The 14,461-nt window shown below is 49.2% G+C and overlaps 1 protein-coding gene and 1 long non-coding RNA gene across 7 annotated transcripts in view; one reads left to right on the top strand and one right to left on the bottom strand.

Annotated features, from left to right (window-relative positions):
- TCF20 (transcription factor 20) overlaps window positions 1–14,461 on the bottom strand; it is a 102,911-nt gene that overhangs the window by 48,092 nt on the left and 40,358 nt on the right. For all 3 annotated transcript variants that reach the window (XM_072843681.1, XM_072843682.1, XM_072843683.1), the window contains one exon: window positions 1,677–7,364. In XM_072843681.1, the coding sequence (XP_072699782.1) occupies window positions 1,677–7,328 (5,652 nt within the window). In that variant the 5' untranslated portion in view covers window positions 7,329–7,364. Of the gene's footprint in view, window positions 1–1,676; window positions 7,365–14,461 lie in introns of those variants that run through there.
- Window positions 2,294–12,511, top strand: LOC140642734 (uncharacterized). 4 transcript variants are annotated; one of them, XR_012039152.1, is made up of 3 exons: window positions 2,938–3,875; window positions 6,562–7,425; window positions 10,035–12,511. It is a non-coding gene; the product is annotated as an uncharacterized lncRNA (long non-coding RNA). The 4 variants fall into 4 exon arrangements; XR_012039150.1 differs by lacking the exon at window positions 6,562–7,425 and having other exon boundaries at window positions 2,945–3,875; window positions 10,035–10,530; window positions 10,641–12,511; XR_012039151.1 differs by lacking the exon at window positions 6,562–7,425 and having other exon boundaries at window positions 2,945–3,875; window positions 10,035–10,530; window positions 10,638–12,511.

The following is a 14,461-nucleotide window of genomic DNA, read 5'->3' as shown; positions in this document are numbered from 1 at the left end:
GTATGATAAATTAATTTTAAATATAAATACAAAAACTGTGATTAAATATCAGACTGAACATACATTTTTCCACATCTTTTCCCTTCCCACAAAGATAGAAGGATAAACTTATATGAGGACACAGACAACGGGAAAGGAAACAGACACACACACACACACACGCACACACACACACAACAGATGTCCCTATTTTCGGATGCTGGAAATCAAAAGAGGGTGCACCCAGCAGTCTGTAAGGCAGAGAGAGGAATGAGTGCAGTGGAGGGGCCACAAGAACATCAGCCACTGTGTGGCACAGAGCTGGGGAAGGCACAGCCAGCTCAAAATGTGGGGCCAGTAACCAGGTCATTAGCTCAAAATTATATGAGGTAGATCCTTAACCCAATCCAATTCAAGCAGTTGGCAGTCCCTACAACAAGGATGTTCAGAGAACAAAGATGTTTTCTTATATATCAGAAATGAAGATAAACAAATAAAAAGTTAGATAGTAGAGCTGAAGAGGGTGCGGAGAAATGACAACAAAAAGGCAGAGAGAGAGAATCCAGGAGAGAAAAGATAAAGCCAGAGAATTAATCTAGGAGGCACCTAATTCACAGGATTCCAGAAAGAACAGAAAAAACAGAGGGAAGGAAATTCTCCAAGACATAACACACAATAAACTTCCCCAAGTGGGAGACAGGAGTTTACAGATGGCAAGATCTCCCAGTGGGGGCAGCACAGTGAGTGGACACCTCCCCCGCCCCACACCCACCCCAGGGAAAGCCTCCAGAGGATCAAGGCAGCACATGCTGAGGACCATGCCTAGCCACCCAGTCCCCTTAGTGGCAGCACTAGAAGCTCAAGGCCAAGTCAGGAGCCAGGACTCCAGGACAATGAGAGAAAATTATTTCAAATCTAGAATTCTATACCCAACTGACCCTCAAGTAAACACAAGAAGGCGACAGAGACATATTCTCATACAAGGCCAGATCTCCAAGTATTTAACTCCCACACATGCTGGTCAGGAAAGCTCCTCAGGGACGATACATTCCGTTAAGTGAAGGTGCAGGCTAAGAAGGGTGAAGACGTGGGGTTCAGGAAACGGCATTCACTGGGAGAAAGAAGGGAGTGACAATAATGATGAACACCCCAGGATAACAGGTATGAGGCCGCCCTAAAGAAGGAACTTCCTGTTGTCAAGTCTGGATTAGAGAGGTGGTCCGGTAAAAGCGGTAACAACATGAGATAATAATCTAGAGAAATGAACAGTCTTAGAAGAGAGGAAATAGAACCATATAGTATACTTTATGTTACAGAGTCAGATGTTGAAAAATGGGGGAAAAGCATCGATAAATAACACAAATAGCAGTAACAGCTTATGGTGGAGAAACAGAGGGAAGCAGCCAGGCATGGGGCAGGTTCCAGGGAGGTAGAGCAGGGGGAGCCCGCCTTGGTACGAGGTGCTGCACGGACACGACTCTATAACCTAGAAACACGTCTTACCAATAAAAATAAGTTACACAAATCTTCCAAATTACTTCATTTTCCGTCTACTGGTGTGTGGGCCTAGGGGCTTTCATCTGGAGGAATCATCGTGTGATACAGAATAAACGGTCAGGCTGGACCCCAGACCAAGGAGAGAAGGAGGGAAGGGGACAAGCCAGGCAGAGCGAGCCCCAGAGGGACGCCATACTCACCATCTCTCTGGCTATTTCCAGCGCCTCCTGCAGGCCGTAGAGCCTGCCGCAGACCAGGTAGATTCCATTGGCCCAGAGAATACAACCCTCGTGGACCCAAAATTCATTGCTGTCAAGAGGTAGTTCAGGGATTTGTAACTCCAGCTCAGGGCCCCCTTCCGAGGTGGTGGGCGCAGAGGGCTTGGAGTCCAAGGCAGTCTTGTCGCTGCTGCCCTCGGCGGTGGCTTTCTTACAAGGGAGCCCCCGGGACAGGGACCGAGGGCCTCCGCTGCAGTCCTCCGAGCGGTGTCGCCGCTTAAACCTGGGGTGGGCGGCCAGGCTCCTCTGCTCCTTCTGCTGCTGCTGCTGCTCCTCCTCCTCCTCAGTGTCCGTCTTGGAGCCATTCGAAGCGCTTTTGTGCCGTACCTTTACTTTGCTCTGCATCTCCGTGGCCCGCTTGGGAGGCGGGTTCTTGGGGAGAGTGGCAGCATAATCTTGCGGATAAAAGGGTCCAAAGAGGTCGCCCATGTTCCGGTAACTGGCCCACTTGCCACACAGACAGCAAACTAGGTGCCCCATGACAGAAGACTCTGTCACAACAGGGCCCTGCAGCATGAAGGACGAAGCTGGGAGTGCCTTGCTTTCAGTGCTGCTGGGTGGTGGGGTCAGAGACCTCTGACCTTTCCGACCCCTCACCAATTTGGTCTGTTCTTCCTCTTCAGCATTGATGATTGTACAAACGGCTCCAAGTTCGCACTTATTTACTACATGGATATAAGGGAAAAAAGACTTGTTCTTGGCATCGGTTTTATCCAGTGGCTGGGTGGCATACTTTAGTTTGATCTCAGGTTCTTGGGGTTCCACAATGGGAACTGCTTGTTTGGTTTTCCGCTTCCTTGGCTGTGCCCCAGGCTTCCTTCTCTCCCGCCTTTGCCTCTGCTTTTTTGGCTTTGGCTCTCCATCTGCAGAAGCTTCTGGTATCTGAGGGGGCTGAGGGGGTGGAGGCGGTGGCTGCTGTTTCTTTTGCTTATTCACACTACCAATGGGTCTCCCCTTCTTCTTTCCTGATGGGAAGTACCCCTTAGGGGGGAAACCCTCTTGTTTGGGGGAAATCGTCACTGTATCGTTCTCTTTTTCTTCAGCCTTGGGGTTTGCCTCAGGGGCCGACACGCCTGCTGGAGGTACATTCTTTGAGTCAGAAAAGATTAAAGGTGCAGTCCCACCAAGGGAACCATCTGGTCTCCCCTGGTTACTCCCAGGCTTCTGTGAGGTCGTGGATGTCATGGAGCCAGGGGGTTCCTTTCCAGCAGTGACTGTGTCTGGGTGTGTCTCGGTCTTCACCTTGTCGTCCCCACTGCCACGCCACTCCTCTGAAGACCTCGGCAGGGGCTTTTCTATGTTTAACTCCTGGCTTGTCGGACAGACTAGGTCTGATACCAGCTCACCTTTTCTCTTCTCCATTTCGGCATCCTGGACAGCAATGCTCCCACCTTCAGGAGGGCCACTCTTCAAAGACAGTATGTCATCCAGAGTAACCGTGTCTCCCCCAGCCTCCGCACTGTTCGAGGATGCACTCCTCCTGATGTTTGGGGATGTGATCTTCTGAACTATAGCTTCCAGTTTCAACCCTCGGCCTTTCCTGGGGGGCAGTATTTTGGTCTTAGCAGGACTTGTGAGGGTAACAGCAGGGCAGTTTCTACTGTCTGGACTTGGAAGGTCCTTGGAAGATTCCCTCTTAGGGACAGACTTGACATCCTGACTGTGAGAAAGATGTGCGTAGGAATTGAACGCTCTATCAGCGCCTTCTTTCGGTGGGTGAAGGAGGCGCCCTTTATCTTCAGTGTTGCTGTTCTTCACATCTTGTGACTGCCTCTTGCTGGGAATGGGAGAGATAAAGGAACGCACCCGCCTCCGCATGATTAAGGGGTTTTGAGAAGAATGATCCTCTTGGCCTGGAAGCCTGAGCATAACATTACTGGGTTTGGATGACTGTGCCGTGTCAGTGAGCCCATGTCCGTCGGCCTCATGGGGCGGCCCGTACCTCTTCTGATTGGACATTCCCGGAGGACCGCTGCTTTTGGCTGGAGAAGTTTGCCGGGAAAGATCCCAACACGATTCTTGTTGTAACTTCTGGGAGCCATGCTTCAATTCGATGGTTTTGTTAGACAGACCATCACTAGACATGAGGCAGCGCCCCCCTTCCTGACCGCTGGGATCATGGTAAGTCCCCATCGGTGGGCCATACATCATACCATCTTTGTCATTTTTCAGGGGGCTCCGCACTCTGTCAAGAAACTGCTGCTGCCTTGGGCTCTTCCGCGGGCCCTCCTGCCTGTGCTGTGCTGCAGCAATCACTCCCTGAGCAGAACCACTGCTCCAGTCTTTATACTCCTCTTGTTGCTGCTGGTACATCTGTCTCTTATAATGGAGCTGAGAATTCAAACCTGCATTGGGGTCCCCGTAAGCATGAGCCCGAGTATTTGTGTGGTAAGCAGAGGCTAAGCTCTCTGAGTTGGGAGAGAAGGGAGCGTGTAAAGAACTCCGGTTGGCCCTCTCTGAAAAGGTCATGTGTGGGTTCATGTGATGAGGATCTCCCCCTGGGCCTCTGCTCCTCCCAGGAGACATCTTCAGTTTTTCTGAGAAGTCATGATACTGTGAAGGGGAACGCCCCCTCATGCCCTCTCGACCACCGACTCTGCCAGGGACCCGCCGCATTGGTGTGGGTCTGCTGTCTTGTGGGCCATAGTCTGAGATGGAATCGTGGGCAGCTCCTGGGCTGGCATTGCCTCGGTAAGACTCATGCTTGATGCTAGCAGGATGGCAGTGGTCTCCAGATTTCTTGTTGTTGAAACTGGCTTGAGATTTGGATTGTTCAAAGTCTTCCTCTTTTATCTGCCCGCTCTGGGATTTCAGCTTTGTTTCCATGGATACCAACCCACCTGGAAGAATGACCGACTGACTTAAACTTGGATTGAGCCGCTCACTCCTCCCAAGTCTGGTGTCAGTACCTATGTGTCCCAGTGAGTGAGCCCCTGGGTCCCTGACAATCTGTCTCAGTGGAGAAATATCACAGATCACAGATCTCCTTTCAGAAAGGGAACCCCCAGGCTCATGGGCTGATGACTGAGGCTCTATTTCAAATTTTCTGGGAATCGGATAGTCGGCCAGATTGATCTGTTTCATTTCGGGAGCTGTGCTGCTTGACTTCCTTTCCCAGGGGCCCCAGTGTGGGTTTTCTAACAGGGACCCAATACTTTTGTTCAAAAGGCCCCTGCTAGCTAACTCATTGGTTTGACTGACTAAGACATTAGGCCTCGTGGCTCCTTCCAGGCCACCGGCCATGCCCTGATGCTCCTGAGTACTCCTAGAATATCTCCTGTCAGGGTGGTGGTGGTAACCTTGAAGCACTTCCTGCAGGAGGCTAGGGAACTTCTCATTTCTCCCCTTTCGCTCCCCGTGGCCAGTGAAATCCCCCTTATCTTGTCCTGTAGGATACTGAGGAAAGCTACTGACGTTCCTTGGCACAGCTGACCCAAAACTATCTTTGTAACTATAGCGCAGGCTGCCCGGGGATTTGCTAGGCTCACTCCTGCCTATAAAACCAGGGCCCACTGCCGAGTGCCCGCCCTGGCCGTTTCCCTCTCCATTGTGGTTGGAGTTATTATCTACGGTCTTGTTTCCTTTGCTCCCTCCCCCCGGGGGCTCTGGCTGCGGGACTGGTGGGTGACTGGTTTCCTTTGTCCCGCCAGTGCTGGGTGGCCTCTGGGTGGATGCAGGATCATCCTCTTGGGAGCCTTTATCTTGCCCACCAGGCTTTTCTACTCGACCTGTCATAGCTTCCCGGGAAACAATCACCCCAACTGTTTTTTCATTGACTTTTGGGTTGCCCTCGGCCGAAAGTGGTGTGTCCTTAGCACCAGGCGAGGCCGCCTCTTCTCTGGCCGCAGGACTGGCATTGAGTCTGGGGGCTTCGTTCTGAGTGCCCTGTGCAGGCGAGGAGCCAGCTTTCTCGGAGGCTCCGCCCTTGTAGGTGGTGTCAGAACTGGTGCTCTGGCCACTCAGCTGCCTCACACGCTCGCCTGGATCTTCAGAGCTGCTGGAGCAGCCCCCGTCCAGTGACTCAGCCATAGGGGACTTCAGTTGTTCTTCAGGCTGAGAGGAGCCTTCGGAGTTTGTGCAGCTGTCTGCTTTCTTAGAAGATGAGGAGGGCCTCTTGGAGGTCTTCTTCTGAGGCGTCAGGGCATCAGAAAGTAGCATGTGCTGAACAGTATTGGGAAGATTGGCCACTTGAGTGCTCAGGGCACTCAAACTACTCAGCCCAGGATCTGTCAGTCGCTTTTCTGGCACTCCCTCTAGTCCAAACCCTTTGAAGCCCGCAGCATGAGAATTTGGACTGGGCATCATTGAGGGGGTCGGGCTGAGCTGGGGCATTAACTGTAAAATTCTGTTTCTGGAACCCATGGGCACACTGCCTTGCCCACACTGGAGATTCTCTCCACTCTGCATAAGAGGAGATGGGGTGGAGCTACAGCTTGGAGACTGAACCACAGAGGCCGCCGGGGAAGGGTTTGAGATAGGGCTGAAGTTCTGGTGGAACTGCATGGGGGACCTCACAGGAACCTCAGGCTGGCTGTACTGCCCCACCTGGGCCTGCAGGGGCAGCTTGGTGGCAGCGTTGGTATACTGCATCACATGCTGCGGGGGGTGCTGCTGTGGCTGCTGTGCCTGCTGCTGGGGCGGCTGCTGCCCCTGCTGTGTCCCTTGTGGAATCTTCGCCTGCTCGAAGTTTTTCATAGACTGAGGCTGATAGCTGTAATTTGATGGTGTTCCGTAAGCCTGTGCATTAGAACCCACACTGTGTCCCTCATACTGGGATCCAGCATTCACACTGTAACTGCCATCATAGCTCTGGCCAGACTGGCTGAAGCGCTGCGGTGAAGGGAAGGAGGAGGAGGAGGAGGCAGCAGAAGACTGGTAGTGCTGGCCGAACTGACCCACTCTCAGCTGGTAACCGGCGGCAGAGGACGGCAGAGTTGAGGGCCGCTGCATCGGCTGCAGATGGGACGACCCAGATGCTGGCTGGCCAGTGGCTTGTGGCAGAGGCTGGTGGGACTGGTAAAGCTGCTGTCTCAACTGCTGTACCTGCTGCTGCTGCTGGCTGGAAGCCTGCTGTTGGTACTGAGCACTCCCTGGAGAGAAAGGCCCCGAGTAATCCTGCTGATAATGAGACACACCACCAAGGGCAGAGTGCTGTGCTTGAAACTGGCCCACATGCCCCTCGCTCCCATACTGATTGCCAAAGCTGCTCCCCTGGGGGGGGCCGTAGCTCTGCACGGGCCCCGAAGGCCTTCGTTGAGGTGGCTGCGGGGTTCCTGTCGTCACAGGGTCTTTGCTGCCTGCCATGTAATAAAAGTCTCCAGCCTCTTTCCTGAAACCCTGGTAGCCCTGATGGCCAGAGGTTTCACTAGCCATTGCTGCTGCAGCTGCCGTTCCTCGTCGCCCACCACCGCTGCTGCCGCCGCTGCCACCGCTGCCACCACCCGCGCCCCCAAAATTCTGGAACATCTGGGCCTGACGCGGGCTGAACTCTTCTATCCGGGATGAGCCGTGTACCTCCTGTGGGTAGCTCTGCTGGTCTCCGTGGTAACTGCTTTGCTCCCGGAAGGACTGCATACTGTTCAGCAGCACGGCAGCAGGCCAACAGCCCTCCTGGAAATGGAAGAGGAGACAGAAAAATATCAGACACGCATCTCCGTACAAAGAAAATCAGGTCTGGGTGATGGAGGGGATACAATAATTCATATGTCCAGATGAAGGGGATTGCTTTGAATTTCATCTTTTATTTCTTAACCTATCCATTTCTGAAAATGCCAGTAAGCAGAGAAATGGCCTCAAGAGTACAGCAGACATCTATGAGGAGTATGAAAAGAAAACATTCTGGGTAAATTCAAATTTAATACAGAAAAAAAACCCTCATTATGAAATAAGTGAACCCCCAACATTCAACTGGGTTAAAATATGTGCTATTAGTATTAATAAAAAAAAAAAAAGCAATTTTCAAGTAAGTCTTCCAGCTATGCTGGGGAGGGTGAGAAAAAACACTGTCATCTACTTGCTTCCCTGTATTATAGCCTGATCACTGGACTGAGGTCTCAAAATAACAATAACGCAGTCCCTCCAAGGCTGTCCTGCCCTCCCCAACTTTGAGAAACAGAACTTGCCAGAGAACAGAAATCAAGTCTCTTATGTCCAAATGTACGCTACTCCAAGTTGCCTGTAATTACCGAACTACCTGTGATGACTGGCGACCCCAGGACACTCAAATCTCATCACTGTATGGATTCCTGAGAGCTGCAGTCATCCACACAGACCTAGGGCTTAACCTCTTTCTTGACATGTAATGGTGTGTAAGGCACTCCTCCCTTCAACCATCTATCCTTAACTCCCAGGGACAAAGGCCTAGGGAGCATAAGCCAAAGTAGCAGTGACCCTTCTTCCAGATTCTTTCTGGAGATCTACAAGAAGTTCCAGCACCTCTAACGCCCACATTTTTTTTTTTTTTTTTAATGTGCCAACCTAGTATTCAGAGTTATTACTGGCCATTACTGTGAAAGAGGGAATTAAAACAGTCACTTTGGAGGACAGTACAAGATATGGAGGAAAATAAAAATTCATCAAGCTAGGACCTAGACTCTTCCCAAAGTCATCTGATTGGGTCAACATGTTGTATTACCTTTGCTAATGTAATTAGTATGTAATGTATTACTCTTCTTAGATAATCAAGAGATCATTTTATTTTGCCTTTTGTCTGGGCCTGTCTCCTTCTCAGAGTCAGCTGAGTAAGACAAGACCAAGTTGCTCCAAAAAGTCTTTAAAATCAATTATTTAAAAAGGAAGTTGCGAGAGGTGCCTGTGTGGTTTGGTTAAGTGTCTGACTCTTGGTTTTGGCTCAAGTCATCACCTGAGTGTTGTGAGATCGAGCTCCGTGTCAGGCTCCAAGCTGGGCATGGAGCCTGCTTAAGATTCTCTCCTTCCTTCTTCCTCTCAAAAAAAGCTGTGAAACACCTATGTGGTAGGGGAAGTTAGGACAATTTTCCCACAATGGCTTACTAAGTTATTCTTAGTTCCTGCTCAGGGAGCTAGCGGACAATAAAGTTGCTAGAGGGAGAAAGTCAGTGATCCTTTTAAAAGGTAAATTGAAGGGACAGCTGGGTGGCTCAGCGGTTAAACATCTGCTTTTGGCTTAGGGTTTGATTCCAGGATCGAGTCCCACATCAGGCTTCCTGCATGAAGCCTGCTTCTTCTGCGTATGTCTCTGACTGTCTCTTATGAATAAATAGAATCTTTAAAAAAGAAAAAAAGGTAAGCTGGATTCCTTATCTCCAAGCCCAATGAGAGCTCCCCATCTCATTCAAGTGAAGGTGCTTTTAGGGGTCTCTGTCTCCACCCCATTACCTCTGACCTCTTCCCCCCACTACCCTCTGTTCTAGCCTGCTGTATCCTGTGCTCCTGTATCCTGGTGCTCCTGTGACCACCAAAAGCATTTTTTTTTTTTTTTTTCACCAAAAGCATTTTTACAGAGGAATTTTGCTCTAGCCCATAGCAACATGGTGTGCCCCTCTTACTTCTTTCCAGTCTCTGGGCAAATGTCAACTGACTGGTAAGGCCTTCCTGGCCTTAACATCCTATTAAAAATAGCTAACTCCACACCTGAGGCTGGGCTTTCCCCATCTCCCTCCCCAGCACGTTTTCCCAACAGACACTGATAAGTTATTTGTGTACTGTCTCTCCCCCAACTAGAATGTAAACTTCCCAAAGGGAAGAGACTTTGCACCTTGCTGTAATCCTGTCACTAAATGGTACAGAGCACAAGGCAGGCATTCTGTGAACCAATAAATGGTATAAGAACTAGGCTTTAGAGAACTAGGCTAGAACGTACCTACTCAGAGGTGGTGGTGTGGCAGGGAGATGAGAGAGTTGCAGGAAGAGAAAATAGAACATGATCGATCTAAAAGCAGAGCTGGAGGATGCTGAACACCCTGCCTGTAAAATCCTCCAGGCCCAGTTCCAGGGGAAAAAAACCCAACTTGAGTCCACATGAGAGCCGCGAGGAGGCTTTGGAGAGTAAACGTGGGTCATGGTTGAAGATGGTCAGTAACTCCAAACTCAGAAAGCCGCCCCACTTCTTCCTGAAATATCTTCAGTCTAAAATAGCTAGACAAGAGACTACTACTTTGATACTAAGTTTGATTATATAATCACATGACCCAAAGTCATCTTTAAACATTCAAGTACAAATAATCTCAGAATCTAAAGGAAACTGCTTCTCATCATCTTCAAAATGCCTCTGCCAACAGACTGCTCTTTTCTGTGTTCCAGTGACTCTGCCGGGCAACAGACAATGGCTTACTGTAGTGCCTGGGACAGGACCAGCCCTCCGCACACACTGTCACTAGCCCTCACAGCACGGATATCCTGGTTTTACAGACAAGGACACCAAAGCACAGAACTCACAGGGCTCCTGAGCAGCAGGCCCCCTCAGGCCATGTACCTCATACCACACTCCCAGAGGATCCAGGATGCAGTCAGTGACAGCTGCCACCTGTCCTGTCAGAGGTCAGCCTTGAAAGTAGGTGGCCACCAACACTTTTCAGTGTGTCCTTTCTCTGCCTCCCCTCACAAGGACCTCCCTCAGTATTTCCAGAACCGCCGAAAGCATTGTGCCCACACAAGTATCTCTATTTGTGGTGTGCCTCTATCCTGGCTCTTGGTGCCAGTGGCTTTCTAGAAGGTGCCTGAGATGGGTGACAGTGGACAGAAAGACTACATCTGGAAGTTTAATGAAAAGCTTTCTCAAGAGATGACCTCTCCCCAAGTAAGTATTTTACATGTTGTTTAATTAATCATTCTGTAAACAAAATCAGGCTTCTGAAAACCTGTGTATATAAACAATTTTGTCACTTGCTGCAAATTTTTCCTCAGCAGGAGCTCCTAAGAACTGAAGACCAGTTTAGCACCAGCCAGTTGCGCTGCATGCTGCCTGGTTCCTGAGAAAACCCTATCTCCACAGGGGAAGAGACCTGGGTTCGATTCCTCAGAGGGTCCATACTCAGCCCTTCTCTAGAGATTCCCTGTCCTGTCAGGATGTCCTCCTCCCTATTGTTATAGTTCTGGATTACGGACCAGACGAAAAAAGAAAAAATTTCCAGCCAAATACCTCCTGCAGGATACCAGTCATGCTAAATATTCTTCACAAACATAAAGGATCTGGTCATGAGAAAGTGAATAGAAGTTCATCTGTTTTAGGAGTTCCAAGTAAAGCAATAGGCAAACCAAGTATACTAGTAATTGAAAATGTCAGCCCAGAGTATTTGTAATTTTAGTATTAGCATTATAAAATAAGCTACTAATAGAGATCATTCCAAAACTATCCTATCATTTTAAAAAAGCAAATCTAATTAGTTTTGAAGCATCGTGATTAATAATGACAAATGCCTGATTTTCCTTGTTTGAATGAATACAGACTTGGATAAAGAAAATTTGAGACTCCAAAGGAAGTCAGTTACCCATGAGGAATTTGTATACGCACTCTGAAAACAGGTCTGCCGGCACACCTCCCTCCCCAACTCTCCCTTTCCCTGACTTCCCTTTTTTGATCTTCTCCTGTTCTCCTAGCTTTCTGAATGGTTTCAGGGAGCTGTGGAGTTGCACAAGCGAGGTCCTGAACTTATTGTCTGTATGGTCACAGCCTAGAAGTCCACACGCCCACCTCATGGCAATCACAGCTTCTGCCTGGGGCCCGCCCTCCACCCCATCACAGGCCACGACCTTGCCATCTTATAGTAAACAGCAGCTTCCTTCGTCCCCCTTCCCTTCACATGCCCAACGCCATCTCACTTTCCAATCCACTCTTCTCCACAAAGTTCTCCAAACTGTCAATACAGGCTCCTTGAATATCTTTTCAAGCACCTGCTTCCTCTTTCACTCCAGGTTTAACCAGTGTTTTTCTGCTCCTTCTCTTGCCTTGGAAAAAAAACTCTTCACTTCGCAAGATAAAAACACTCCCTACACATCTAGTCATGGCCTCTGCCTGGTGGATTATTCTGTTTGCCCTCCAGCTTCCTTTCTCCCCCATCTCCGCCCTGCTCTACATCCTGCAAGGGGGCACAGTACGGACCCCAAGAGGCTCAGGGCTCCTGGCTTCTGGCCCTGCCTGGCTGGGAAGAGGTAGGAAGAGAAGGGGGAGGTAGGATGTGCTGAGTTCCAACCCCGCAATCACTGGGGCTGGTTGAGATGGTCTGCCAGTGGCCACGCTCCCTGTGGACAACCTAAACAGCCACTTTCCCCAGGTCTCAGCAACTGCTTCTTCCTCAGGCCTGAGAAAGTAACAGCTCTTGCTGGTCCAGGAGACGCTACTTTCTCACTGGCAGCCCCCACCCCTGCTCACCCTTTGTAAACACTCCCAATTCTGTTCTGTGGTCAACCTGACGTCATGAAGCCCCGACTTCTAAGTCCTCTTCTGCAGATCGAAGAAGCTGGAAGCTTCTTTCTGCAACCTCCTTTCCAGCATGGATGCAAGGAGAAGCACAAGAGAGGTTTGGAAGACAGAAGAAAAAGGAGAGACTGATATCCTGAAAGGTAGCTCAAGCAGCAGACGCAGATGCTTGGTGGCTTCACTGTGAGCTCATCACTGTGGTACCGCAGCCAGAGACGGTCAGGCACAGCTTCCCTGACCTTCTCAACCCCTGTTCTTCAGACAGTTGGACAAACCCTGAATTCCTCTATCAAAACTCTTCATACCTGAAATGGAACGTTTCCCTTCTCCTGAATGATACAATTAAAACCTCCTCAAATTACCCAGTCTGAGTGTGCCATCTGTTTCCTACAGGACCCTGACTAATACAGCTCTTCTCTTATTCCTAGGATTTCAGCGTAGAATTATCATCACTTGGGGAGCGAGAGACTTCTATTTCATGCAATATGGCATACCAGAGGGACTAAAAAAACAAAATACCTAGAAATGTCAGAAAAAATGCACAGCCAGGCTACAAGTATGAAATGTCCAGGGTTCAAAACTGAACGGGGGGCAGCCTGGGTGGCTCAACGGTTTGGTGCTGTCTTCAGCCCAGGGTGTGATCCTGGAGACCCCAGATCGAGTCCCACGTTGGGCTCCCTGCATGGAGCCTGCTTCTCCCTCTGCCTGTGTCTCTGCCTCTCTCTCTCTCTCTCTCTCTGTATCTCTCATGAATAAATAAATAAAATCTTAAAAAAAAAAAAACTGAACGGGACATGGAAAACAGTGGCAAGCAGGTGCTGGGCTCTAGTACTTATCAACCACGTGGTGGTGGTTCTCATGCTATGCAGGGCCAGAAGACAAGGCCTCCAGCCCTCCTTGGGAGGTGCGCAGAACAGTCACTTCTGCATGTAAAGACTCTGGGCAGCGTCACTTGTGGCTAGAATCATTTCTATAAAGATGACAAAATATATTTATTCTTAGGCCGTCACCAACTCATTTTCAGCAACAAAAATGTTCTTTCCTCAACTGACCCAACTTCCCATCCTCCAGGAAAACCAAAATCAGCTCTCAGCCATCCTAAGCAAGAAGCTTTAGAATAATCCCAAACTCATTGCCTCCTGTAACCCTTTCTCTTCAAGATGTCACCTAATCCTGCTCCTTCTCCACTTCCTGCATTTGCCTGTTACCTCTCTAGCCTCCCTCACTGCCGCTTCCATCTTTCTTGGGGAAAACAACAGCTCCGCAAGTTTCTTTCTCCCTGCACCAGTCACCTGGAACAGCTTTTCTTCAATGAAGTCATGACAGTGTTCCCCTCCCCACATGCCCAGAAGCCCTCTGGCATTGTACCCACCCGGTATGCTCAAATAGACCTGTTTGGTCCCCTCCAGGCCACCGCCTGTTCTCATCACAAAGCCTTCTCTGAAGCATCCCTGGGTCCAAACATTCCTTCTCACTTTGTCAGTCCAACAGCTCTCAGAACTGTAAGAGCTCCAGAAACGTGATCTTCTCTACAACTCTTCCTTAAAAACAGAGAATTTTCTGGCTTTCCCTTGCTTAGTAAAAACAAACTGAGTCAAGTGTATCTGCCCTTAACCACGACCTAAGGTATGTGCTACCGATGCAATAATAGCTCCCATTTATTCTACGTGTCATGCGCTGTATGGCTTTACGGGTATTTTAACTCACAGATGAGGAAACAAAAAACATAAATTGTGTAATTTGCCGAAAGTCGCTCTTCCAGGATAAACTGGAGCTGATCTTCTATAACTCAATTCTAAAGCTCATGTTCTTCCACTGCACCACAAATTTAGCAAGGAGCACCCAAATCCAGGTTTTTAAAAATCCTGACAAACACCTGTGTCAGGTTTATGATGCCGACAGCCCTCTCCTATTTACTGTGTGTCTAATACAGGCCCTGCGCTGTGCCAGGCACTTTACATAAACATTGATGTAGTTCATCCTCATCATTATTGCTCCTTTCTGTAAACTGAGGCTCAGGGAACATAACAAGCAAAACATTCGTAGAAAACAGAGGTGAGATATGGAATGCCCACCCCCAACCCCCATTTGTACTCCTGGCAGAAGCCTGCCTTGACCAGCAGCAAGACACTCATAAATTGGGAAGCATTTTAAAAAGAAACCTTCAAATTTGCTAGAATTGAGTTCACTATTTATATCTGGATACACCCATGTTATTTGCTTGAGGTATGTACGAACACGGGCTCTTCCTAAGTTCATCAATTGGGCTCAAAGACTTGCCCAGTAACTTGATATTTCAAATTCTAAGTTG

Source organism: Canis lupus, chromosome 11, assembly GCF_048164855.1.
Source record: "Canis lupus baileyi chromosome 11, mCanLup2.hap1, whole genome shotgun sequence".
Lineage (NCBI taxonomy): Eukaryota > Metazoa > Chordata > Mammalia > Carnivora > Canidae > Canis > Canis lupus.
This window is presented reverse-complemented; position numbering and strand designations above follow the sequence as displayed.